Genomic DNA, 27,308 nt, shown 5'->3' with positions numbered 1-27,308 from the left:
CATTTGGCAATATAATTCAGCATTTGGCAATATAATTCAGCATTTGGCAATATAATTCAGCATTTGGCAATATAATTCAGCATTTGGCAATATAATTCAGCATTTAACAACAGAATTCAGGATTCCGGTATATAATTCGGCAGATTCACATTTATCTGCTTGCAAAAAGTGAATGGCTTTCTCACGGAAGGACAAAAAATACAGAATCAAAAATCAGTGCATTTTTTGACAGAATAGTCTTGTGTACACTTTATTTGACTCGATTAATTTACACAGGTATCGTGTATATGCGTCCGTTTCCATAATATAGTATGTACGTCTAGTTTACTCTTCTAAATTTTCTCATTCAATAATTAAAAACGATTAAAAATCTTCATCTCCAGAATTTTGACATGTTTTACTAATATAATATTCGCAAATAGCGCTATTATTGTAATGCATCTTTTTTTCCCCTATTCTGAAATCGGAATTTCTACAAAGTCTAACCAACGATAACTCGAAGTTTTTGTCGACCTCTGCATATTTGACTCATCGAGATTTGACTGCATATACTTTCTGACACGTACTAAGGCAAGCTGAGCTGCTGAAAGATTAAAATCTGTGATTTGGTCTCTTGCCTTATAAAAAAGTTAAGTACCAAACATTTTTGTTAAGGGCGACAGGAATTCAAAGTTTTACAAATACAGGTTTTAGGTTTCTATCACTTTCAAAATTGGAAATAAAAAAGGATAAAAGTGCTATTCCTCAATAATACCCGCACTTGCTATACGTATGTATTGTTATGACCGAATTTCAGAACTTTCCGACGATCTCGTTGTTCCCCGTATCTATCTATCTATCCATCCATCTTCGTTTTTCCTCTAGAAAGCAGGATCGAAATCGATGTTCGAAGGGTAAGTGGAGAAATGGATGGGAACGGGATTGGGAGAGCGAAAGATAGGAATGATCGTGAGATGGCGCTTGGGAGCAATACTTGCTTGCCTATTTTGCGTCTCCCGCTCGCCCGAGACCATCTAAACAGCCTTTTCCCACTCACCAAAAAGGCCACGCATTCGTTTCCAACTAAGAGAAGTCCCGTCAGAATTCTTGCGCTCAAGAAGTCAGCTGAGTAGTTGGTGGTCAACGGGGAAAATAATAATAATAATAATAAAGGAACAGTGTCATTGTCGAAAGTTCGGGAAAGAGAGACGGTGGCTCTTTTTTTCCGCCTCTGTCGTAAACTTCTTGGAGTTGTAGAGACGACAGCTGCTGATATTTTTCCACTAACACCCGCTTTTAATGAGAATTTTCAAACTTTGGAATTTCGAGAGTTTTTCCAGCATAAAGGTATTACCGATACCGGAGACATAATTTTTTTTTTTTTTTAACTTCTCGGACTCGAAACATGTGAGGTGATTTTATTTTCCTGGACTTCCATCACGAAATGTGAGACATAATGCTTCACGTAAAATTTTACTATCCTGATTCCGGTTCAGATTACTTTGTATTTCTTTCATCTTACCGTACACCATCAGGCAGTAGAAAATGACAGCTATACGTCAACGTCTGAAACCAGCGGAGATATCAACAAGGAATAGATTGATGGAGCATCATCGCACCAAAGCTTGGACTTGATGGTACGGCGGTGTTCAAGTGAAATATTAGCCGTCGAAGCAGCATATCAGTAGTACACTATAGGTAATTATACGCATATCAAAGAACATATCACTATCTTACATAGGTTAACCGTTCGTTTCGCTTCATAAATATTTCATTGAATAATTATTACAACTGAGACGAAAGAAGATTTAGTTCAGATGTCAGCCGCAATTGCTACTTTGAGATTCGCTCGGACATCATATGAGAATGTGCGAGGGTTGCAGTACGTGTTCGACATAAGGTAGAGATATAAGACTTATAAAACTGCAGTATTTTCGTGTTTTTCAATTTCCATATGATGGTGGAGAGACGTTGTCGGAGGAGGCATAAGTTGCGCAATGCCCTGTTTCTGGCAGTCGGCAGCTGCGGTTTCTTCGCGTGTCTCTCGTGGTATTTTGTGGTGTCGAGCAGAATTCATTTCCAGTCGGACGCTAGTGTCGATTCTCCTCCGTCGACGAGAAGGACAACCCGAAACACCCTCAGAAAAACCTCGCCGTCGACGTCGTCGTTAGTCAATAATGGTAGTCCCCAATCTCAGTCGAACCGTGAGAGATTTCGCGACAGTTATCGTCGACGTCCCCACGACAGTTTAACTCTCGTGTCTCCGAACTGGAAGACTGATCAGTACATAGTAAAGGCGTGGCTGCCCCGGGGAATCAAAGAGCGAGTCGAAGTCAGCAGCAGCTACGAGACGGCCGACGTCTATGGCAAGATCATATCGACCGAATATCGTGGTTCGAATTCCTCATCGTCTTATTATTCCCGACCGACGTCGACGGTTTGGACATCGGCCAACGTTTCAAACTTCTTGTCACCGGCGAGTTACGACAGCTCCAACAAGAAGAAAAAGAAGAAGAGCGTCGTGAGCCCGCCTGTCAAAAGACTACCGCAGGCATTAATAATAGGAGTGAAGAAGTGCGGCACGCGAGCCCTGTTGGAATTCCTGAGGGTCCACCCGGACATCAGGGCCTCGGGTCCAGAGACCCACTTCTTCGACCGGCATTACCAGAGGGGACTCGAGTGGTACAGGTGAGTGGTAAAGCTAGCGTGCATGTGATTGATGTCTCTGTAGTCGCGGGCGAAGGTGTATTAATGAAATGTCGCGTGGTCAAGGCTGTAGCGAACTCTTTAGAGGCACATGATGAATGAGCTCCTATTTTTCTTCTCCCTCTTTCTCTTGCCATGTCTCGCGCGAGACATTGAATGTGTCTCGTAAATAAAGAACAATGGCCATAGTCGTGAGCACGAAACAATACAGATTATCATGGAATTTTCTTTTTATGCTCCCAGGCGATGGTATTTAACACAAAATCCACTTGATGCGTATAAGTTTTCTAAGTTTTTGGAAAATATCAAAAGCATGACATGATAAAACATAATGCATACTATTCATTATGATAAACATATGCATACATCGATGATTAATTTCAATTTATAAACAAAAATAATTGATTAAAATTATTTTTCGTTTGATAAAAAATTTCAAATATGGAATCCGATATAGGAAAGTAATGTTTATGAAATTTGTATCGAGAGAAAATCATTTTTCTTAACCCTCTATGATTCATCCCCATTAAAATGTATTCAAAAATTTTTTTTTAGCAAATAACGCATATAATCTGTGCTGTTAGCATAGTATTAGTTGAAACAATACAACTGCACAGCAATTCAGTTAATTAGAGTGGAATTGAACTTTTAATTAGCTAAAACAATTAATTTAGGGTAAAATATACAGTTCGTCTTGATTTTAATGTTATCTATAAAAACAGATAAAATCAAGCAAATTTGAATAGTTTTACCCCTTTCATTTTACCTCTGACTTTGGTGCGATTTTGCGAATTTCACTTTCTCTGACGACGTAAAATTTCAGTAGCTCAGAAAATGAAACTGAAAGTAAATCAACTCTTTCTAGATGAAAAATGTTGTACTTATATAGCCGTATTTTGTACTGAAATGACATCAAAAGGTGTACTTTTTGAAATACTGAAAAATTTAGAAATAAATTTGTATATTGTATCTTTTGACGAAGTATTTGCCATGTATATGTACGAGACCTATAGGGTTTAATTTTTGGTAAAATTTCCGTATAAATATTTCATCAAAAATACCTACAATATACCCGTTAGATAGAACTCCAAGTATTGTTTAAGTAATTCTATTTAGATTTGAAGTGAACCTTTAAAAATGAAATCACAAACCATTTAAACAGTATGGCAGAAGTCATTCAACTCAGACAGACAAACATGAGTGCTGACCACCCATAGAGAGACCATTTTGTGATGGCATGCGTTCTTTCTTTCCCAAAGGGATAGATGGTTGTGGAGAGCCATTTAACTCGCAATAAAACTCAATTAAACACTGTAAAATTTTAATCATTTAACTCACAGTTATTTTTTGTATGAAATAGTCATTAATTTTCAGCATTTGCTTTTCTTTCAATTTTCAGAAGGTGCAAAATAACGGAAATACAAAAATGTATTTCTCATTGAGGGATCAGCTTCAAAAAATATCTGTGCTTGTGATTGCTGAAAGAAAAGGCTTTTAGGAAGGCGAGATATCTCGTCATTGCCAATGAGAGGGTTTTAAAATTTGAATAATGATTTTAAAATAATTGCAAGTTGGTGCAAAATGTTCAGATACCAAACAGATATAGGCATTTCTTATGTTATTTGTATGGAAAACGTATCCTTAATTTTTTGAATTATTTCTATCTGTAAATATTTCACCAACAATATTATACCCGCTAGATACTTTCACTACGATATACCCGCTAGATAATATAATTTAATTACTAAGTATATTGCTAACTACTAGCGCTGGGAATCGATTAAAAATTTTAATTGGTTAAACAAAAATTATTAGTCGATTAATCGACTTATTAATCGAATTTTAATCGAATATTTTTGAAAACTAACCGTTCGTAACAAACGTAGTATTGGTGACTGACCATATGATATTAATTGATGCTTAAAAATATATTTCATTTATTTCAAGCACCTATTTTGTTGATTTGAACAAATATGGAAATTTATTAAGAAATTCTGGTCGCTCACATGAAGCAATTTAATACGCTGAATATATTTTGTCATATCCTGGAATTTCTAAACTGAGGGATCTCTTGCCGTTTTTTTTCTTTTAAAAAAACCATTATTTTCGGTTAGTCACTGATTTCAAAACTACTTTCGATCTTCATACTGTTGCTTGTTTCGTTTAGAAACTGTATGAAATATCCAAGATGTGGAAAGGGTTCCGTTCCCAAAATAGTACTGGGGGCACAGGTTTCCTGAAAGGGAAAATTGATGTTCACAGTGGCGATAATATATTTTGAGTTCTTATTTTAAAACTCCAATCAAACTCAGTTTGGAACTGAAATCCTCCCCAGTTTTCATTGAATCGACTTGTATTTCCCAATCCCAAAAAAAGAGATTATTGATTCAATAATATTTAAATATGGTCACTTATCTAAAATGTTATGAAGCGGAACATCATTTAAGACATCTAATATGTTTCGTCAAGTAAATAAAGTTAATTTACATACTTTTAATTGAAATTTCAATTGAATTTTAATCAGATTGATCGAGTCGATTAAATCAACTAAAATTTTTTTTACTGCGATTTACAAATGATTGATTAATCGATCAGAATCGGATCATCCCTACCAACTGCTAAGTATAGTTTAAATTAAAAATTTGGAATGATTCATTAAAAATTCGAATTTGTTAATGCGGATTATATACCGCTGTGTCCAACCTGTCCCCATTTTTTATTAGAGATTGGTATATATAAGTACATAGTAAAATGAATTAGAGTAAAAACAAAGTTTTTATTCACAGATGACGCATGTGAGCGGAAATGTCATTCCCTGAAATTTCCACATGCGGATTATACACCACTGCGGACTATACGATGAGATTTCTTCTTTAACCTCAGCTGTTAAATTCTTTTTTTTCGAGCTGATAGTTTTTTGCATTGAAAGCCGGAAAAATCATTTAAAAAAATCTATGCCGAATTTTACTGCTTATACAGGGTCTTTAAGGGAACGTGCAAAGCCTCGGAAATCACATATTATATAAATGTATTGAAATAATATTACTTGCCGAACCAATAGCAACGTCCTTCGTGATTCAAACTATCGTAAGGAAAAAAACCGGGTTGCAAACTTCAAGGTTTTAGAAAAAAAAAAAACATGCAAGCAAACATTTTAACAAATTAGTGAAATCGCAGCCACACATGCTCAATTATGCTCTACATCAGGGGTGAACAATAGCTGGCCCGTGAGATGATTTTGTGCTACCCACGACTAGGTAAAATTACTGTTTATTAAATTGATTTCCTTATCATTATTTAAGCCATAATTTCCCACAGCAGACCTGATTAACAGACTATTTGTATTCATTATTTCTAGTGACGATAGTAATTAGCTATGTTGTCATCACAGTAACAAGAAACAGTAATTAATTCTCGATGCGTCGCCTCTACTAGCTGGGAACCACAGAAACAATGGATATGTATCAGTTTTATTTATTTATTTAAGCAACATTGTTGGTCCTGGGGCCTATACAAGAGGATACGATTAAAAATGACAAAGATATTGTTTGATATTAGACAAAAAACTAGTGATATAGTGGGAGATTCGACTATAGAGCTTGGGAGTTTGTTCCATTCACCAATGGTATGAGGAAAGAAGCTGTATTTAAAGCAGTCAGTGGAAGCAAAAATAGGTTTTAATTTAAGGGAATGGTCGAGTCTCCTAGAGATGTAGGATGGTTTGGCTAAGATACCAGAAGTATCTATGTTGAATTGACCATGAAAAATTTTATATAACAATGTTAATCGAGAAATGAGACGAAGAGTAGAGAAACGGAGGAGATGAATTTCGTTTTTAAGTTCGGACACGGAAACGAAAGATGACCAGAAGTCGTGAGAAAATCGGGTGGATTTATTTTGGATCGATTCGAGTTTGCTTATATTACTGGAGGTGGGGTCTCAGCGGCGTAGGGAAGAGAACGGGGAGATATAAGTTTAGTAACAGAGTAATCTGATATCCATAGTGGAGTGTTTAAGGTTGCGGCGGAGGAAGAAAAGTTTGTTGAGACACTTCTGGTAAACGTAGTCAACATGTTTGTTCCAACGTAGGTCGGCTGAGATTATGACACAGAGGTATTTGATTTGAGAAATTTGGAATAACATTAAATTATTGATGGAGTACGAGTATTCAAGAGGAAGAATAGCATTTTTTATGAAGTAGGGGGAGCCGAGAGAAAAACTTTGATGACTAAAGTGTCGTTGTTCACCATATTACTTACGGCGGACCCAAAGCTGCGAGTTTTCTGGGTAATTTTACTGATGCGGCTTATACGCTGGAGTGCTGTTCCTGGTGTGGCCAGTGTCGCTACAGCTGACCGTTATGTTGGCCCTTGAATAGTGAAGAGTTGGCCGACCCTACTTTATAACAAAGAAACTGTTAATTGGGACATCTACCCACAAATTCAAACAAAGAATATGACCTCAGTATATATGCGAAGGCTATTCTAAATTTTTATCTTCAAACTGGCTACAGTAATGAACGTTCACAAATCCCTTTGCACATATGCAAAGGGATATATAGGTTAAAGTAGCAAAATTCCCATCTGCGAATTATACAGAGGAAATTATGTTAGTACCCCAAAAACCTTATCTTCGCAATAACACCTCGGTTATAACGACACAATTTCACCATTCCTTGAATGCCATTGTAACCGAGCTTAAGTTTGCATATGGTAATTAAATTTTATATCAAAAGGTGGTACTGGTGTGTGTTTAATTTTTTTTCCCGACTACAGGGCACACTCTGAAAAATACGATAAAATATGATTTTTGTTAAGTCACGCGATTTTTTTTCTCTGGAAATAAAATTCATTTTGTTATTTTTTTAACACTAAACAAAAAAGAAGAAATAAATTTATTACGATGCTCAGCTTTAACTAAAAATATTGCTTTTGTTCAAAAGCGGTAGGGAAAAAAAGAGCACAATATGCATACAAAACGCGCGCATATTGTATAATAAGGAAGGAGATAAAAATGTCAAGATAAATGTCCAAAACACTGTTTCTTTGTTTGCTTTTAAACACGACCGCTTTTAAATAAACTAAACCGGACATTTCTTGGAACGACGATCCAGGACATTTTTTTTTATGTTTTTTTTTTTTCAGGCAGCTTCACACTTCAGAACTGGGGAAAAACTGGAACTTAATGGCTTATAAGAAACGAAAAGGAATAACAAAAAAATATTTTTTCCCATTTTCTTTTAAAAGTACCAGAAGAACCGTGAAATTATTCCGTTTCTTTTCCGTTATTATTTTTTTTTTAAGGCTATTCTCTTTTGTCATCTCGCAAACCACTATCACGATTATTTACAACTACCGTTTTATACAATCCGTTGCTTTTTATCTCCTGGAATGAATCTAATTCGGCATGGCTGTATTTAGGCATGTGCAGATTCACTAAGCGGAAAATACACCCGAATTTCATTTCCGAAAATACTTTTATAGTGATAGTCAGGGCCAAATATTCATAATATATATAAAGATATTGGGTTTTAGCATGAATGAATGAACGCCAGAACTTTGCCACTGGACTTATTCCGTTGCCGAGATCTCTTCCAGCCCAGGTTCGTGGCAGAGTCTAGAACACTTTATTTTGTGTCAAAAAAAGAGAAAACGAAATTTTTACAACATATTTTCCCGGACAATTGGGTACTGTTGCGATTAAAAAATTTTGTGGTTTGGTTTGAGCCATCATCTCCCCCACCCCCAATATTCCCAATAACTTCACGCCTAATGCATTCGTGCCAATCAATTATTTTTTTGGATGCACACAATGAGAAAAAAAAACAGTAGATCATAACTGCGATAATTGGAATAAAATTTAGAGTATGGGCGTCTAAAATTCGACTTTTCAGAGAAAGAAGAAACTGTAAGTGCTTCAAGTTAAAATATCTAAGTTATTTAAGCTTTGTTTCAAAAATTTAAATTATCTTTTAATTACAAATAAAACTTTTAATTTCAATAAATTTCTTATATATTAATAATTAAATCCACGGCCGCAACTATATATATAGATGCTTGGTCAGCCGGGACAAGCTCACATTTTGGCACTCCTTTGTAATATTGAAGGAGATGCTTAAGGTTGAAAAATGTCTGCCCTTCAAAGAATTAATTGAGCTATTTTCGCTCACATCACGCATTAAAATTCTACATAAAATTTACTGGGAATAATTTGAAAAAAAGTCTTATTTAATCAAGTACCGCAAACGTACTTTTGCGTACTTTTATGAGAAAACATAAAAATTAATAAATTTATATTTATTCTGAATCCAAAGACAAAATTTACTCATTAGAAACTCATTGAAACTCCAAGAATCACTTCCCTCATTTCCTAGTTTTTAAAAATCGTGATTATCCACGTTATATTGCTTATACGTATGTTGCTATGTTTTGCGTAGCATAAAGATAATTTATTTCTACCTTTTTATTTATACGTTGCTACGAAATTTTCAATTAAAGTGACATCCCTGAGTTTGTACATTTGTGACCAGAGGCGTACGCAGGAGAGAAAATAGGAGTTCCCTTCTCAAGGCGATCATGAATTTAAAATATTTTCAAATATTCTAGTAAAAAAAATTAAAACACCAAAAGGAAATACCTTGAAACTGTATGTTATCCTCATTCCTTGTGAATATGAAATGCTTTTTGAAGGTTAGTAGCTCAAAATTTCTATGCGAGGGATTCCCTGTGCATCCCAATGTGCCCTACTCTAAAGGTCAATCTTACGTACATCAATGCTCGTGACCAGAGTGTGGGGTATTGTAACGTGGTAGGTCTTCTCATGGTGCATCTTGGGTAACGCCAATTCTACCACCCGTAATTATACCGCTTGATAATTGTTTGGCGCAGCATAAACGTTGATGGTCCTGCACCAATAAAAACAAACTCCAACCCAAAGGTGCATATGCACCCTCGAATGCTTGATGGCAAATATCGCAGCAAATATATCGGAAAAATATATTTGTTTTTAGTGAAGTGTTCTTGCGCGCAATCTCCAAAAACACCCTCGACTGCATATTATATGATCAAAAATGCTTTGAGGTGTCATATATCACCTCTTGAAGTTTGTCTCACGAATTTAAAATCACCCTGCATTACACGTGAGAAAAACCATCATTAACTGCAACCCGTTCCGCCACCTATCAAATAAAACTGTTACAATTCTTCGATTGAAATCAGCAACCGGATTTTAACTAATATGCCGTATGAAGAAAAACAATATCATGTATTATTAGCTAATATTTTATGAGCACTAATATTGGTTAAATTATCCAAGTTTGCCTCGAAATTTTAACACTTGTTATTTGTGTCTGGTAAAACAACGTTTTAATAAAACTTCCGAAGTATAATCATTTCGACTTTCTTTGATCGTAATCAAAAGCAATACAAAAGTTGCTTAAAAAATATTAACTAATATCATGTGATATTGCTTTTCATTCGGCACATTGAACAAAATCCAGTTTGATGATTTCCATAGAAAAATTGTAACAGTTTTATTTGATAGGTGGCGGACAGGGCCGTCATTTCAACTTTTCCGCGGGGAGGGCCAAGAACATGTACTAAATGTATGTATGTATGTATAAGCCTGGGGGTTGTCCCCTGATCCTCCCCCCCTCCCGAATGACGAGTGGAGTTCCAGTTCATTGATGTCTCTCTTTTTTATATGTGAATATAATACTGTATTATATAACTGTTTTCAATATTTTCCAGAAGGCATATTTTTACTATCTATCGGTTACGGACAAAAGTCCCTAAGAAAGGCACCACCTAAAAGTTTACAAAATATGGACCTTTAGAAGTTGAGAATGCTTCCGTGAGCTTTCTGCTGCGCAGAATAAACTCCCCCATATTGTACAAGGTTGCACGTTATTTTATCATTCCTCTCAGATATCGGAATTTTGTGAGCAGAGGAAACAGGTCTGTGCAGGGGAAATAAATGGCAATGTGCCCCCTATCTGGGAAAAAAGGTAAAAGGTCAGATTTCAAGTAAGAATAAAATTTTTACTTTTACCGCGAGCATCTCGGTGCTCATCTTGCCCCCCCCCCCCCCGCCCATCCTGGAGCTAGGCCCCTCAAGACTGAGATCTTTAGTAGGGTCTCCTCTATAGTTAATTCTTATGGTGTAAAAAAATCAATGAGGGTTCAACCCGGTCCCACATGATAGAGCCCTGCTAGCACTACCCTTGTAGGAGTCATACTGCTCACTGAAATCATTGAGGATAGTGCTTGTTTCTCCGACAACTCAGATGAAGATCCATAGCCTAGGCAGTAGGGCGCCTAGGCAGAGTCTTTGGTGGGCCCCGGGTCAGACTCTTCATCGCAATTCTTTTGTGTCATCAAGGGCTCCGCAAGAAACTTAACGTTAGAAAATCCTTATATATAGAACAAATTAATATAGAAAACAGGTCAATCAATATATTATACGCTCCAATTTTCAATATGTGACATGAAAGTTTTCCTACTTCTTGTTTGTGACGCTATTGTGTTATCCGACAATGTCATACTGAGATAAAACTCTTATCAATGAAAAGTTCGAATTTTTATCTTTCCAACGAAGAACATTGTCTTCTCATGTCTGGTATAAAAGCTATTCAGATTCAAGCTTTGGCCTGTTTTCACGACGGTCAAAAATTCATGTCCATTCATAAGATGTATTCACGGCAATATTGGTAAAAAAATTTAAACGACATATTCTTCAAAATATATAAAATATTTCGCTGATAGATAAAAACTGAAAGGGTGCAAAACCTTTTCAATGCGCGGGTCGGATATGCGGTAATTCTACCGCTCGCGGGCCGTATTTATTGGGTGACCATGTGACCTTATTTTACGATAATTCACGTAATTTTAGTTGTCTCAATCCTTTTCCTAAAATGTCCCGTTTTTTTTCCCACAAGTTTCACTTGAATTTTTTTAACAGCAAATGGTGTAATTTTCATGACCTAAACTATCGCTTTTGATTATAATTTTTGATATAATTGGCAACTTTAACTGCCTATGACTATAATTGGCAACTTTAATTAACTTTGGCAATTATTTTTGCCGATGAAGGCAACTTTATTTGCCTTTGACGACTTGTTAGCTGTAATTTTGACAACTTCACTTGCCTTTGACAATTATATTCAGCTATAATTAGCAACTTCAACAGACTTTGACAATGGTTTTTGACTATAATTTTAGCAACTTTACTTTCAATAATTTTTCGCGAAAATTGATGATATCCTGAATGGATTCGGATTTCCCGTATTTTTATGAAGGAATTATGGTCAGCGTAAGATTTTATCGTGTTGTGTGTGTATCAATACTTTTTTTACCGGAGCACCTTTCGCGGGCCGGATAGAATCGAGTAGAACTTCTTGGCGAACCGCACTTGGCCCGGTGGCCAGAGGTTGTGCACCCCCTGTAGTAACTAATGTTTAAATTATAAACATCACATACTAATATTTCAAATAATTTATTTATTTTTCCTCAAAATTGAATTTTCATAGGGAATATGCAAGAATATATAGAAAAAAAAATCATATTTGAGAAAATTTTACTGACTAAATTAATAATTTAAACGCGTGTTTATAAGCTAATAACATCATCTGAATTCTCTCATGAAATATTCACTGAAGCTGTTAAAGAATGTTTAAATTTATGACGTCATATATTTTTTTCGACGTTCTTGGATACAATCTAAGAAGTAGTTGCAGAAAGGTTTGACGACATGAATTTTTATTTGATTTCTCTCTTTCCCCCCCCCCCCCGCAACTACTCGTTTAAAACATCGTAAATTTGCCATGAATATGAAATTTGAAATATCTCGAAATTAAATTTATTTTTACACGGGCTAAATTTCTCTCTCGAGTTCATTAAATCGCCGCCGCTGCCGTGAACTTGGAAGTTCCTCGTCGACATTTCGCCCAAAAGTTCTGTTCGTGTGTGTGTGTCTTTCTCTCCATGCCCCATCCACCAATCCTACCCTAATTTCTCCGAGAGCGAGAGAAACATGATTTCGTTATACTCGAGGAAATACCGTCTAAAACGTGTGCTTCTGCAGGAAAATCGTGAAAGTAGAAGATGCAAGAGAAATTAAGACTTTCGCGGAAAAGTAATTTCTATTTTAATAGCTTTACAAACGTAGGCTTAATCTCAAGTGTGGAGGGGGGGAGGGGGGCTCTACACAACCATCTCTCTCTACCACTCTTGCTCTCTATCTCTCTCTCTCTCTCTCACTGGAATCGCGTCACAGGCTTCGCATCGGGATAAAATATGTATTTCACTAATTTAGGTTTCATAATTTGGCCTCCCATCATTAAAGTGAAGTCATTACTATTTCTCTCCTCCTCCTTGGAGGTTGAAATGCAATAAACCATTAAGACGACGTGGACTCGCCCGAATTTCGCTCCTGGATGCGAGCGTATATTTTAGTACGATACTTGGTAGAGAGCGTTAATGCATAATGTTGTCATCATTAGATGATATCTGTTACTGCCACTTACAATATTCATGGACAAGTTCGTGGTATTCAAAAATAGACATGGAATGGTCATTTCATGATACGAAGCCACGTGAGCATTTTCATATTTTAATGTCTTAAAATCTGAAGCAAAACAATGAAACCACCTTCTTTTGATACAGCGTTTGTCAAGTATCGTGCCCTTGTGGAACCCTTGTGAAAAATGCCTAGGCTTTATACTATATATGGCAGTGTTTCTCAACCTTTTTCAGCCCATGCATTCCCCCCCCCCCATCACTCATCTCAGATGAAGACCCTTCCTACTTATCGAATTAAATTTTATCAAAACTAAATTTATAATGAACAAAAATTTTACGAATAAAAACGATCTCCCGAGACAGGCATGGATCCAGAAGGTGGACGAAAGGCCCTCCCAATGGGTATGAGAGCCCAAAGCCATGCTCACATGGTCCCTGATTCTATTGGACAGCTCTGCTGGATTCTGAAAGTAGTAACCCATTTTTCTTCCCACCATATTTCATTCGAAAGCTTTAATTATCTTCATAGCTCTCCGTGGCTCCCTCTTTCACCTGATTTTCTACCGTGCCCCCCCCCCTTAGAATATCCCAGGACCGCAAAGGGCCATATGGATCCAGGTTGAGAACCGCTGAACCAATGAAGTGATGCAAGGATGACGTCACTCTCCGCTACCACACACACACACATACGAAGGATTTATGTTCAACTGGCTGTTGCGAAGATATATTTTGGAAAGAGAGAAAATTCAACTGCCCCTGCGGGGAATCGAACCCACCTCCTTTCACTTTCCGGGTGAACGCCCTAGACCACTAGACTACAGAGGCACCGAATCTAGGCAGTGTACACGAGCTCCAAGGAAAGATTGAGAGATTCGGTGCCTCTGTAGTCTAGTGCGTTCACCCGGAAAGTGAAAGGACGTGGGTTCGATTCCCCGCAGGGGCAGTTGAATTTTCTCTCTTTCCGAAATATATCTTCGCAACAGCCAGTAGTTAAATCCTTCGCAATGAAGTGATACCAATGTTCTAGAGGGAAGGAGTGCACTACCTTTTCAGTCTGCGGCACATGTGCTATTTTTTTTTTACATTTCCAGGCCAGAAACTTCGATGCCGATCTCTATTCAAAATGATGCCAATCTCTCCACAGAGAACAACAGAACTACAACGATAACAAATATTCAATCACCACAAATCACTCGCAGTTTAAAAAATAGATGGCATCACTGACATTCCCGCACCACATTAGATACGCACTCAGACTGTTAGGCACACATGCGCACTTCTGGTGTAACTCGTTTCGGTAGTATACTGCCCATTTCGATAGATCTGAGTTGTGATCGGTTTCAAAGAAAAAGAAAGTGGTTTTAATGATTTATACATAATTTGAAAAATAGATGGCAACACTAACAATACACATTCTACTATATATGCATTCAGACTCTTAGGCATATACACGCACTTTTCCGGCACTACTCACTCAGTAGTAAATTAGCCATGACGATAGATCGAACTTGTGCCCGGTTTGAACGACATAAAGTGGTTTTAATAGTTTGGCTCGAAGATTATTTAAAATAATGAAATTTTCTTAACAATTACACAACTTAATGTATACTTCCCTCAAATGATTTTATTATACACCTATTACATCATCTAATAAATGGAAAAAATATATAATAAAATCATTCCAGTGATTCATTCGATTTATTCTAATTTAATCGTAAATTCAAATCCATCAAAAATGAAAGACCTCCCCCCGTCCCTCGTATGCATTTAATTTAATGTCAAAAAATGAACAAATAATAAAATCAATGAACAGAAATAACAAATAATGATAGTAATAATGAAATAATTTCGTCATGAAAACGAGGAGCCTCCCGAATAGAAAAGTTCTTAGGAATGTTTCTATTCGAATGGCCATTAAATTTAGTATGTTAGTTTCGAAGTCCCGCCATCTTTAGTACCATTCGCCTGATGAATACTTAGGCATGTTGCCAGGGCAAAGAAAAATGCACATAAAACGAGAATATCATTGTCTTTTTATTTATTCTCATTTTTGCTTCCCATAGGAACAATTCCATGAAACGATTTCGGAAAAACTCGATTTAAAGCTGATGAATTTGTAAAAAAAAAAGAAGACGAAAAAGACCCTTTCTCTCTCCCATTTACGATATGCATGCATCGCACGAGCATTTAAATCGCTCTAAAGCTCAGAAATATAATTAGGTTAACTACATATTGTTCAGTGAATGTCACATTTAAGTGTAGTTTATCATCGATGATGTGAAACACATTTCCAGCTTAAAGTCTGCTCTATCTTGATAACTTATTATTAATGCGTACTTATAACATTATTTTTTGATTCGATGGGAAGTTTCTCGTATAAATGGGGGGTTTCATTCGTGTGGTTGAGCCCTTATGTCGAACCCAATTTAAATTGATGAAATATTTTTTTTTTGAATATTTATTAAACCATTTCGAAATAATTCGTTGTGTGATGTAATACTTGAATATTTACTAAACCATAAAATAATCCATTGTGATGAATGTTGTAGATCAGGGCGTGCACAACTTCCTGCCCGCGGGTGAAATGTGGCATAATTAGAATTCCATCTGGTCCACGAAAGTGTTTTTCGGCAGAAAAGTATCAATACGCAACACGATGAATACCTGGGTTATAACCATATTTCTTTTATTTAAAAAAAATATGGGGTATTGTTTTCGAAGACACCGATGTTTCCAATTACAGCCCAAAAAACTGTCGAAGCAAAGTAAAGTTGCCAGTTACAGCCAAAAAAAAAAACTGATCGTGAAATGCACGTAAAGTTTTTATGTTTCTTCTTAAAGGTGGAAAGATTGTTGTCAAAGTTGTCAGAGACAAGTAAAGTCATAAATTAGAACCTAAAATATTCTCAAAGGAAATTAAAGTTGCCAATTACAGCCGAAAACGTCAAAGCAAAGTTGTCAACTACTGCTAAAACTGCTGAAAAACTGCCGATCGTGAAAAATGGTGGGTACCACGAGTCAAAACGTAATTTTACCAAAAATAAAACGTATACGTATGTATGTTTGAAAAAATATGTTGCATGTATATATGATTTTTTTTACTACAATTGCTCACTCACTGCTCGACAAAAAATAAATCATGTTCATAAGAATGATTTTAAAGTACAATATTGGAGCTGGGGATTCCGAATCTGACATTGGTTTTGTCATATTATCTCTAGTTTTCGAGCTAAAGTGAAAATAAAACTTCAATGGTAATACACAAAAAACATGCAAATCACATTTTTGACAGTATGCATTATTGTCTTAATTATGTATCTCAAAAACTAGAGACAATTCGGGAAAACCAATGGCAGATTCGGAATAGGCTTCCCAAAATCATCCTAAAATCACTGAAATATCTGTGAACTAAATCGGCGTTCAGCAGTGTTATGATAGTCATAATCAACATAATGTATAGTTTTTTATTTATTTTATAAATTTATAAGTCATGAAAATAATATGAGTTATTGATTTAAAATATTCAACTGAACCTTGTTAAAAAGGGGGGGGGAGGGGGAATAGGGCATTTTAAGAAAAAGTTAGGTCGGCCAAAATTACGGGAATATCACGTAAAATATAGGTCATACGGTCGCTAAACACGATACGAAACCCTCACTTTATACGGCATTGTCTCTTCCTTAAGGAAGAGATTTAGTTTAAGAGTAGGCCAAAAGAAACTATCTTCATACATAGAAATGAAAACCTGGAAACCACAATCAGTGATACCGGGGTTCAAATGGGTAGTTATAACCCACCAAACCCCCTTCATTATTACCCTGCCGATTCAGCAGTAGTAGTGCACTTTGACATAGGAGACTGTATGCATTACGAGGGTTAATCCGCAGATTCCTGAAGGGTTGTGCGTGTTGTTGTTGTTGCTGTTTGTGGTTTTTTTCCGAGGAAAATAGTTTTAATTACACGTGCCCAACCAGGACTCGTAGATAACTGATAATATAATTAATCACGAGAGGACACGAATAACGCGATTGAATAAGTATAAATGCGTAGCAACTGACTAGCTGAGGCAGATGCATTAGCTCAGGGCGTACCGAGTCTATAGACTCCCATAAGCTTTCCTGTTCGATTCTTCTTCGTACGAGCTGGATGAAGAAGTTGAGAAATAGTTTGTATGGGATAATTGAGTATGTGAATGTACGTGTATAAGATGGGTGTCGATAAAAGATAAAATTTATGGCCTAGGCTGCTCTGTACTCAGCTTCTGCTTCTTCTGTACTCAGAAAGTCAGTATAAATTATATCGATTGAAGTCATTTTAGAAAATGCTAATTCGATAAGTTGTGGCTTAGTTATCATAGAAATTTGGAAGTTGTCAAGTTAAGCTAAGTACGAAGGAGGTGAAGTATCAAAATTCAAAGAACTCCGAGTAAACTCACTGCATTTTATTGGCTAGGCTTATGGTTTTCATATGTAATTACAGAATCAAACTTGAGAATTGAAGTAAAAACTTATTTTTCACGATTCGTAAATAGAAAAATGCATAATTAATGAGAAATATTTCCATAATTATTTGCTGCAACTTAGCGGTGATCCCGAATCATGCCTTCTTTTCGGATTTTGGCCAGGGATCACCAGCCACTTCGCGTTCCCGGCTGACCAGAGCCAGAAATTCGGACACTGGCCGGATCATTTTCGGGCTTTGGCAGAAACGTATGCATTTTAACAAGTCTTGATACTGATTCTTTTAATTGCGAATACTAATCTTGAATTTTTCAAGATTTTTGTTCGTCACGTCAAAACATGAATTGTTTCATGTTTTACACCTCATTTTAACAGCAAAGGTCAAACTTTTTGGAGAATTACGTGAGCCGCGCTGTTGGTACAGAGAAGATTCTTTTCGGCACTTGATTAATCCGCGTCAGGCGATTCGTCTTCTCTCTCTCTCTCTTGCCAGAAGTAACGCCCAACATTAATTCTGTACCTCTGTGTGTCGGTTAAATGTCTCAAACATGCTTTGCTTTAGCAGCAGCGGAACGTTGTTGAGAACGAGCGTGCCACGCAAACGTATTCTAACGACTTCGTATTCATGCGCATCATCCCTACGACTCGTTTCCGAGAAAACACGCAAGACCTCGTTTCACTCGACGTTTCATCCCGAGAAATTACGTTTTCGTCCTCATTTCCTGCTTTTTAGTTCCAACTGAAATAAATAAATAATGTCTCTACATGCGCGTTGTATGGACTAGTTAGTAAAGATGGAGCATTTCCCAGGCAAAGTACTTAAATGTAAAGAAAATATTTTCTGGAAAATGCGTTATGGAAATTCTCAATTTTCACGACATTTAAATTTTCACCAGCTGAACTTTGCTTCTTTTCATGATTTGACCTAGAGTTATTTCCAAGTCGAAGGCTTCGATTTAGTTCATCTTTTGAACATGAATCAAATACAATATGATGAAATCAGATCAGGGCTGGACATATCTTCGTAAATTGACATGCCCGGTCGGGCATGTAACTTAGGAAAAATACATGCCGGAGAAATATTAGTAAATAATCAATAAAAAATTTGAATCGATTGAAAATCAAAAAATGATCAAGCCATCAATTATAATTTTCACGCTGTTGATCTGTTGATATAAAGGGCTCAGTCGCACCCAGTGAAACAACTAGGTACATTGTCAGCCGGGACTGGCAAACATTTTGGCACCTCCCCTCCCCCATTTAATTTAGAAAGAACAGCTAAAGGGTGAATTTGGAGACCCCTCTGCTCCAGCGCCTGGGGCAATGATCTTCATTTAACCAAGTCCATACTTAGCACAAGGCGCTGAGAACTTACTTAAGTCTTAGCTTGGGGATCTGGTCGTCGTCGTCCCCCGAAATAAGGAGAAAATGACCGAGAAAAGGGAAAGAGATGGCCAAATCTATTGTTCTATCAATTTGGTCTCCAAAATGAATGAATGTGCCCCCCCCCCCTCCGAACGAAATTTCTGGCTACGGGCCTAGTTCTAACAGTTGTAACGAACGGGATAATAGCGAACTTTAGTAATACTGAAAAATAAGACATGCATTTCATTTACGGAGCTGCAAACGGAAGTACCACAGAGGCAGCAAGAATGTATGGTGAGCGTTTTTCTCACAGGCGGTTGCCAAATCCGAAAAAATTTGTTTACATCGCAGCTGTGCGAAACATAACTTCATAGGGCTGGCGTCCGTGCATTTTATTCACTCTGACGCAGATGTGCATATGGTTTCCTCTTCTTTCCCAGGTTACATTTGGATGCATGATTTTTTTCTGATAAATTTCAGCAGGAATGCCGTTTTAACGTTTGATGAGTGGCCGTTTCTAAACGCTCGTTTACGCTTCATGTTAGATCCATGCATTCTTTGATGACAATTGTTTGTATTGGTGTGCACTATCACCTCTTAAAGTTTTCCCGTTTTTTCTGAACCACGCTGTACACAGGCTACGTAACTACCAGCGCACACCGCATTTCACTAGTTAACCGTTGATAGCAGAGGCATACCTCCAAGTAGGGAAAAGTATCCAAATAACGTGTAGAACCCAGATACGCCATTCATATTTGAAAGGGTTGTATAGTTGTTATCAAAATAAAAAATAATAATAACACCTTTCTACGCAGACACTCTGGCTTCATAAACTCAATGAGAAAGTTCGATCTACTCTATCTCTCCTGATGCCAACAAAAAAAAATCTTGTTTCCAATTGCAATATTCACTGAAATATTTTTTAATTCAAAAAATTGGGAAAAATTCGGGAAAAACAGGACAAATGGGGGGTAAAACGCATTTTACCCGCATCCTTTCTTTCGTGATCATTTTTCTAATTTCAAAACATTGCATGTGGCGTTTGTTCAGATTTTTTTTTACTTTCATTGAGAAAGTTAGCGTTCTCTATGGACTCAACAGATAACAAAATAACTTTCAAATTATGTAGTTCAAATGTTCTGAAGACACCTTGGACATTTCAAAGTTCGAAGTTTAGGATTTTCATAGGTCTTAACTGGTAAAATTTCCCACAATTTCCAAATCTTTTTTTCTACTAAAAATATTATATATGTTATATATTTACAGTTTTCGTTTGTGTTGGAATAGTGAGAACATTAGCATTGTCTCTAATGGAGAAATTTAGGTTCCACAGGATGTTATCCGTTTAAGGAGTATCCGTTTATCCGTTACCCGATTAAACACGGCCGACTGAAATTGGATTTTTCTTACTCCTCCCAGCATGGAATTAATTAGCACTAGATTCTTCACCATTCATTTGTACGACCAAGGAAGACAAAAAAAAAGGGACGGATACGTATCGATCGAATTGGAGTTGAGTACAATACAAGAATACAGGTTCATTTTTCATCTCGCTTGTCATATTATAGACATCGTATCATATCGGAGAAACGAGGGAGTTTTCACGGAAACAATAAACGAAATTGCAGGAGTTTTCCCAAGAACACAAGATGGTGCCGAGCAAAGTGTGACAAGTGAGAAGGGGGGGGGGATGGGGTAAGCTTAGGGTGGTCGAAGAGTGGGACGAGAAATGTCAAAACCTCAGACAATAAAATCCTCGGTGGAATATGTTTATGAGGTTACCCCCAACGAGAAGAAGATCTTTTCGCTTAAATAAACGAGAATTCTGCGAGCTTAAGGGAGAGACGCGGAGCTTATACTCGCACGGATGTATATACACACATAGAGATATTATATTTGGTAACAAATGAATTATTCACGGCAGCACATCCCGGCTTTTAGGAGGCATATCTCGCCCATTACTGTAATTACTGCGCGTGTTAACCCCTCCGCCTGAGTTTGTCCCGTGTAACTTTTGCTTTGGTAAGTGAGGGGTAAACAGTGGATTTTGTCACCTTTTTAGCACAAGTGACCTCTATGCAATGGATGTTTATCTCGCTCGAAGAAAAAATTCACTTACAATAAAAGCTCGTGATAACATACTTGTTATCACGATACGTTAGTACTAATGGGGGCTGAAAGTTGTCCATTATAATGAAAGTCCGGTTTATAACAAATAATTATTATGGGAGGGAGATGCTAAAGGGTTCATCGCGAATGTGCAGTGAATGTCTGTAAAAAGTGTCAAATAAAAACAGCTTTCAACATAGGTTGAATTGAAAAATATGTATACGTATAACACTGTATTGATATTTTCCCTGCCTGGCGAGCGGGCTGAGTTATGCAGCGCATCAAAACAAGGCGAAGATCGATGCTAAACTCTTGCTTGGAAATGCTTTTTGAACGAGTTAATACTCTTTTAGATACTAAAAACGAGTCATAAACTCGTCAGATATAAATTTTGCACTTTTTGAGAGGTTTTACATTATTTATATCCACAAGTTACCGATATACGATGCTTTTTCGGTTAGCTTTAAGGGGTGGTTGGTGCATGATCTTGGATTCCCATGCTTTCTTATGAAAAAAATCTCCTTCCTATAAGGAACACTTAAAAATAAAATTTTATTCACTTTAGGCACTCAATTTTTTCTTTCAAATACTCTATGGGTATTTTTATACAACTTAACAGAAGCATTTAGGATTTTAATTTTTGGTTATTATTTTCTCGAGTTTTGACGTCAACAACATGTAACTTTTTCTAAAATCTCCGAAATTTACCCATAATTTCTGCCATAAAACGTTTTTAAATAACTGCAAAAAAAAAAATCCTTGTGTTAAAGTATGTAACACCATACTGTTGAGAGACACACAAAGTTTCAAGGCATTTGAATGAGTGGTGTTCGAAAAAATGTTCCTTATCTAACAAAAAACTTAGTTTTGAGAGAGAAGCATTTCAGTGGTAAACATTGGCATACATAATGCCAGCTAGCAGTTTATATTAAAATGTTTTAAACATATTTCTAGTACAGGGTAGAGGGAAAAACTTGAACACACTTAGAGGCAGAAAATTTCATAGTATTTGAAAATTGAAAATTTCGAAAAGGTGTTTTTTGGAAAATTTGCGTACACCACAAACACCCTTAAACTTTTCCGCACCACCTTACTTCTTTAGGAATCACTCGTATCATTTCCAGGGAACATTTAGGAAAATAACGTGAAATAAAATATCATAACTTAAAATAAATAAGCAACTAGATTCGCGGAAAAAAATATAGCCTTTTTACCAAAAATATCTTTTTTTTATTTTTCATTTTATTATGTGGAAGCGAAACCGAATCAAAACCACACAATCCAGTCAATTCGACCTACGAGGAAAAAATCAAATGAAAAGTCGAAGAAATGAGAGAAATGAAGTAATGGATATCATCTCTCTCTTTCTACGAGATAAAGATTAAAAGATCTCTCTTCTCTCTCCCGAACACACAATCACTGCCTCTCTCTCTCTCTCATATTTTCTTTCTTTCCTTTCATTATTATCTTATCTCTTTTGATGTTAAAGATCACGTAGAGTCGCGTAGTCAGTTTCCATTCCTGCTTTAGGGGGGTTTTTTCATCACTTTTTTCCCCAAACATTAAAAAAAAAAAATAGATTTTGCTTCTGTGATGTTATTGTAACTAATTAGAATTTTTGCGTGATAAGTCCTCGAACAGAATAACATTGTTTGATAACAGATTGGTATGTAATGGGTTTCTTAATTGCTTATATAAGACGGATTTTGTGATTGAATTCTGTATCGTAATCGTTTGCACGTTTTAGCTAAAGAGACATTTCACGAGCAATTTTCATATACAGGGTGTCCTGTAACTGCTAATGAGGTTTTTGTCTCATCAACCATCCGTCAATTAATTACTTGATTAACTGAGTATAACTATGGTCCAGGATGCTGATTATGAATGGCAATGTTGGTTTTGTTTGCGCATGTAGATACGTGTGAGGAAAGCCAACATAACTAATGATACCAAGGTTATTAACAGCTGGCTGATGCGAAGATATATATATTTTGGAAAGTGAAAATTAAACTGCCACTGCTGGGAATCGAACCCACGTCATTTCACTTTCTGGGTGAATGCCCTAGACCACTAGACTACAGAGGCAATGAGTAACTCAATCTTTCCTTGGAGCACGTGTGCACTGAACGGGACCGTACATGGACGGTCGGACTCAATTCAGGCCAAAGCTCACAATTGCTGACGATGCCACCTTATCCGAGGATGATGTCACTCTCTGCTATTCATACAAAGGTTATTAACAGCTGGCTGATACGAAGATATATTTTTTCGAAAGAGTCATCCTCGGATAAATCGCCATCTGGTGGCATCAACAGCAATTGTGAGCTTTGGCCTGAATTGTGTCCGACCGTCCATTACGGTCCCGTTCAGTGAACACGAGCTCCAAGGAAAGATTGAGATACTCGTTGCCTCTGTAGTCCAGGGCGTTCACCCGGAAAGTGAAAGGACGTTTGTTCGATTCCCCGCAGGGAATTTAAATTTCTCTGTTTCCAAAAGATATATCTTCGCATCAGTCAGCTGTTTATGGATTACGTTCGTATGGATAGAGGAGAGTGAAGTCTTCCTCGGATAACTCTAAACGGCTGGAAGGGTGCTTGTGTTTAAATGAGGTAGTTTAAAGTACGCAAATTGCCATAAGCATTAATTATGCACTGTTTGCGTTCCATTTTGTGTGTTATGTTGAGTTTTTGTTTTACAGCTCCACCCGTGAATGAAATTTTAACCTCCTTTTTTTTTCATTTATGAAAAATATAAAACAAACTCTAAGCCACATCATAAGTATTTTAGTGCAAACGGCACATTTTTTTATGCCAATTGGTTGATATGTTGTTATTCTTTAAGCTGTGTTCAGGACGTTTCGTCCACCCTGTATTTTAATGCCGTTTCGGGAAAATTCAAAGTATATTTTGCCACTTGTCACCAAGAAGAAGGATGTAGAAGCTAGGGCAGGTTATTCGTACATGCAGTTGTAAATGTAGCTTCAAAGCAGAAGTTTTAAACCTTTTTCTAATCGCGAGCACTGCCCATCATAAGAAGAGCACCCTTACGGCAAGTTTAATATACGATTGCACGAAATTAGCACGATTTCAGTCCTTGAATGTACTTTAATTTGCACAAGGTGTTAAATTGGAACGCTCATCAAGTGCTCGCGAGCAAGAAATCAGACACGAGCATCGAGCAATCTGGGGAACTTTAGACAGCACGGTGGTGCTCGCGAGCAACGGGTTGAAGATTATTGCTTTAAAGTGCTCTCCGGCCCAGAAAACCCAAATGGTTGGGGCACCTTCTGGCCATAGGCGGGAATTGACTTGGAAGTCTGAGGAGGGCACGGTCATTATTGCTGGGGGAGGGGGCACGATGATGATGTCAATTCATATATATATGTACATTAGATCAGTCGACTCCACCTTTGACTGCCCCCCCCCCCATGTATCTCCTCCCATGCTTCTGGCTTAATGTCAACCTTCTGGCCAAAACGAGTAATGGCATAGATTCTTATACATTTCAACATAAAACACGACGTGATCCTGACAAATTAAAAATTATCCGATATCACGAAACTACAAGTGTATGTATGAAATGATCGCACGTAATCAATCTCATTCCAACAAGGCTAGGTTTGATACCGTCGCAAAAAAAAAGTGTTCCCAGAGATGCACAGACGGTCCACACGCATCTAGGGAACCCATTGATCCATCGAGCATTAAAACTTCTCCTCCGGGAGGCAGTAGTTGTAAAAACCCCAGCTTATATAGAAGTCGCGGATAAAAAGCCGTAAAATTCGCGGTCATCCAACCGGGTGCCAACATTTCTCTTCTGTAGCCACTGTACGTGTGTGTTCGACCCCCCACGCAACATACCGTGTGCCTGTCCATCAGAACATATTTCTCCTCACTTTTTTCTTTCGCTCGTTCCCTCGATGCTTTTCTCTTACTGTACCGTTATAACACAATTCCTGTTCCTGGTCCATTTTTCTTGTTTTGTTTTGTGGCATTTCTTCGGTTGGAGAATCTCTCTCTCCCGTTCAAAATGACTACATGCTTCCCCCGTCCCTTGTCCAATATATATATACAGGCTTTTCTTTTTTCTTTCCATTTTTTTTGCAAAATCGATGATAGCATTTTGTCAAGCTTAGCTCGTTAAGCTAGAAACCGACTTCTCCCGCTAACAAAAGACCCGTAATATGTGGCTATCGTTCTTCTACGTCCTCACCTCCGATTTATATATATATGTATTATCCATTGTGTGTCCCGCTCTGTTTCCTTTCCAACATCCTTCTTGTGAGTGGAACATCATTTTCTGTCTGGTAGGTTACCTTCTAGTTTTCCTTTGGAATTCGACCACTACGTTAACTATACGTCTAACCACGATCGATTATTTGAGGCCTAGATGTTGGATTATTTATAGGCAATTCATCGTATAGCTGTTACCATGTGTCAGATGTATTTTTTGTATGCAGAAGTAACATGGAATTGTGGATAGGTAACGGTATGCTAATGTTTTGAAGGTGCTCACACGTGACTATGTGAGAGCACCATAGGCGGATTTACGGTTTTTTCCGCCTGTGGTGTACACAAATTTTTTCGCTCTTCTCCCATTCCAGTCAAATTTACTTGACCAATCACTCATTCATCAACTTTTCCACCCTGGCCTGCTTTAGTCCACTTATACCCACTGGAAATACTCCTCTATCTCTAAGTCCCTCGCACGTTTGAACTTTCTTGATCATTTTTTGATCACTCTTCGGGTTTCTCCCACGCTTACACACTCAATAAATCACTCACTCTTACGTGTACACACTGTCTAAATCACACTTCTCATCACTCACTGATCTGGTCACTCACTCTACCGGTCACTATTTTGATCATTCACATGCTCTCACACTGTTTTGGTCGCTCCACAAGCTTGCACAATATTTTGCTTCAATAAAAAGTAACAAGCCTTGCCTCAACATACTTAATTTATTCAATTTGAATAAATTTACTTTTACTTAATCATGTAGGGTGCCTATAAAATCACAATTCAACTTTAAATATGAAAATATAGAGGATAAATATTGATAAAATTTACCTTTAAAAAGAAGTTGATAATATTTGTGCACGCGCACACAGACTCTTACATCACATATGGCTCCACTTAGTGGGGGTTTTCATTTTAAGTATGTATTACGGTTTTTTTCTATTCCGACCATTTATTTGTTCTCACATGCTAGGCAAGCTACATTTCTGATACGGTTTTTGTGCATTTTCCACAAGCAAACGTCTGACAACCACATTACCTCTCTGATGTTTCAGTGAATCTCAGAGCTTCCGTTGTTTCGAAGATGTCATTGTAGCTTTTGCTGGTGCTTCACAAATGCTGGATATTCTTGATGTATAACAGCAGTTTTGTAATTCCTCTGTTAATGTCAGTATGAAATCATGACGGCTGATTCTCTTTCTAGTTGTATCTTTCAATACCATTGTAAGAGGTTGCATCGTAATTCTCCTCAGCCATAGATTCATTGTCAGAAACATCACTTAGTATTGTAGATATCTCATCTCGTCAATGCCGCTTAGAGGGTTTAATCATACAATATTACAATTATAACATTAATTACATTGTTATACGGAATAAAATAAAAATTCGAAATATTATTCTAAAAAATCATTGTAGTTGAAACACGCACGTATATATTCTATATGCAAGGTGTCCTGTAAATATTAGCACAGCCTTTATCTCATCAACCGTTGAGTAGAGGTACGATTCCAGTTTAAAAAATTCTCAAAAGGCGTTCAAAAACTACCCTTGTACCAGTTTTGAGAGTGAAAATACAGTCTGTCACAAAATAAAAAATCCAAATTTTTATGCGCCCCCCCCCCCATCTTCTAACTTCCAATTATAAAGTTGTTGTCCTGTCTCTCGTGATGCCAATGAAAAATCCCATTTTTTTCAATCGCAATATTCACACAGATATTCGGATTCGAAAAACGAACGAAATTTGGGAAAGAACAGCGTTAAATGCGGGTAAAACATTTTTTTCTGCTAGCACTTACAAGACAACCTGTAGCCTATATATGCAGTCGAATCCCGTTTCAACGAATACCGATATTGCGAAATTCTCGTTTTAACGAATACTTTTCTAACCCTCCCCCCCCCATATAAGCTTACAGAAGACAATGCAAACAATGCA

The 27,308-nt window shown here is 37.1% G+C and overlaps 1 protein-coding gene across 1 annotated transcript in view; it reads left to right on the top strand.

Moving 5' to 3' along the window:
- The first annotated feature begins 1,043 nt into the window (after positions 1–1,043).
- LOC149076901 (heparan sulfate glucosamine 3-O-sulfotransferase 6-like) overlaps positions 1,044–27,308 on the top strand; it is a 76,831-nt gene continuing 50,566 nt past the window's right edge. The window contains exon 1 of the mRNA XM_089244619.1: positions 1,044–2,667. Coding sequence (XP_089100745.1) covers positions 1,934–2,667 — 734 coding nt within the window. The 5' untranslated portion in view covers positions 1,044–1,933. The remainder of the gene's footprint in view (positions 2,668–27,308) is intronic.

Source organism: Pholcus phalangioides, unplaced genomic scaffold (genome assembly GCF_987345545.1).
Source record: "Pholcus phalangioides strain wild (caught in Gottingen) unplaced genomic scaffold, Ppha-v1.0 ptg000015l_1, whole genome shotgun sequence".
Taxonomy (NCBI): domain Eukaryota; kingdom Metazoa; phylum Arthropoda; class Arachnida; order Araneae; family Pholcidae; genus Pholcus; species Pholcus phalangioides.
This window is presented reverse-complemented; position numbering and strand designations above follow the sequence as displayed.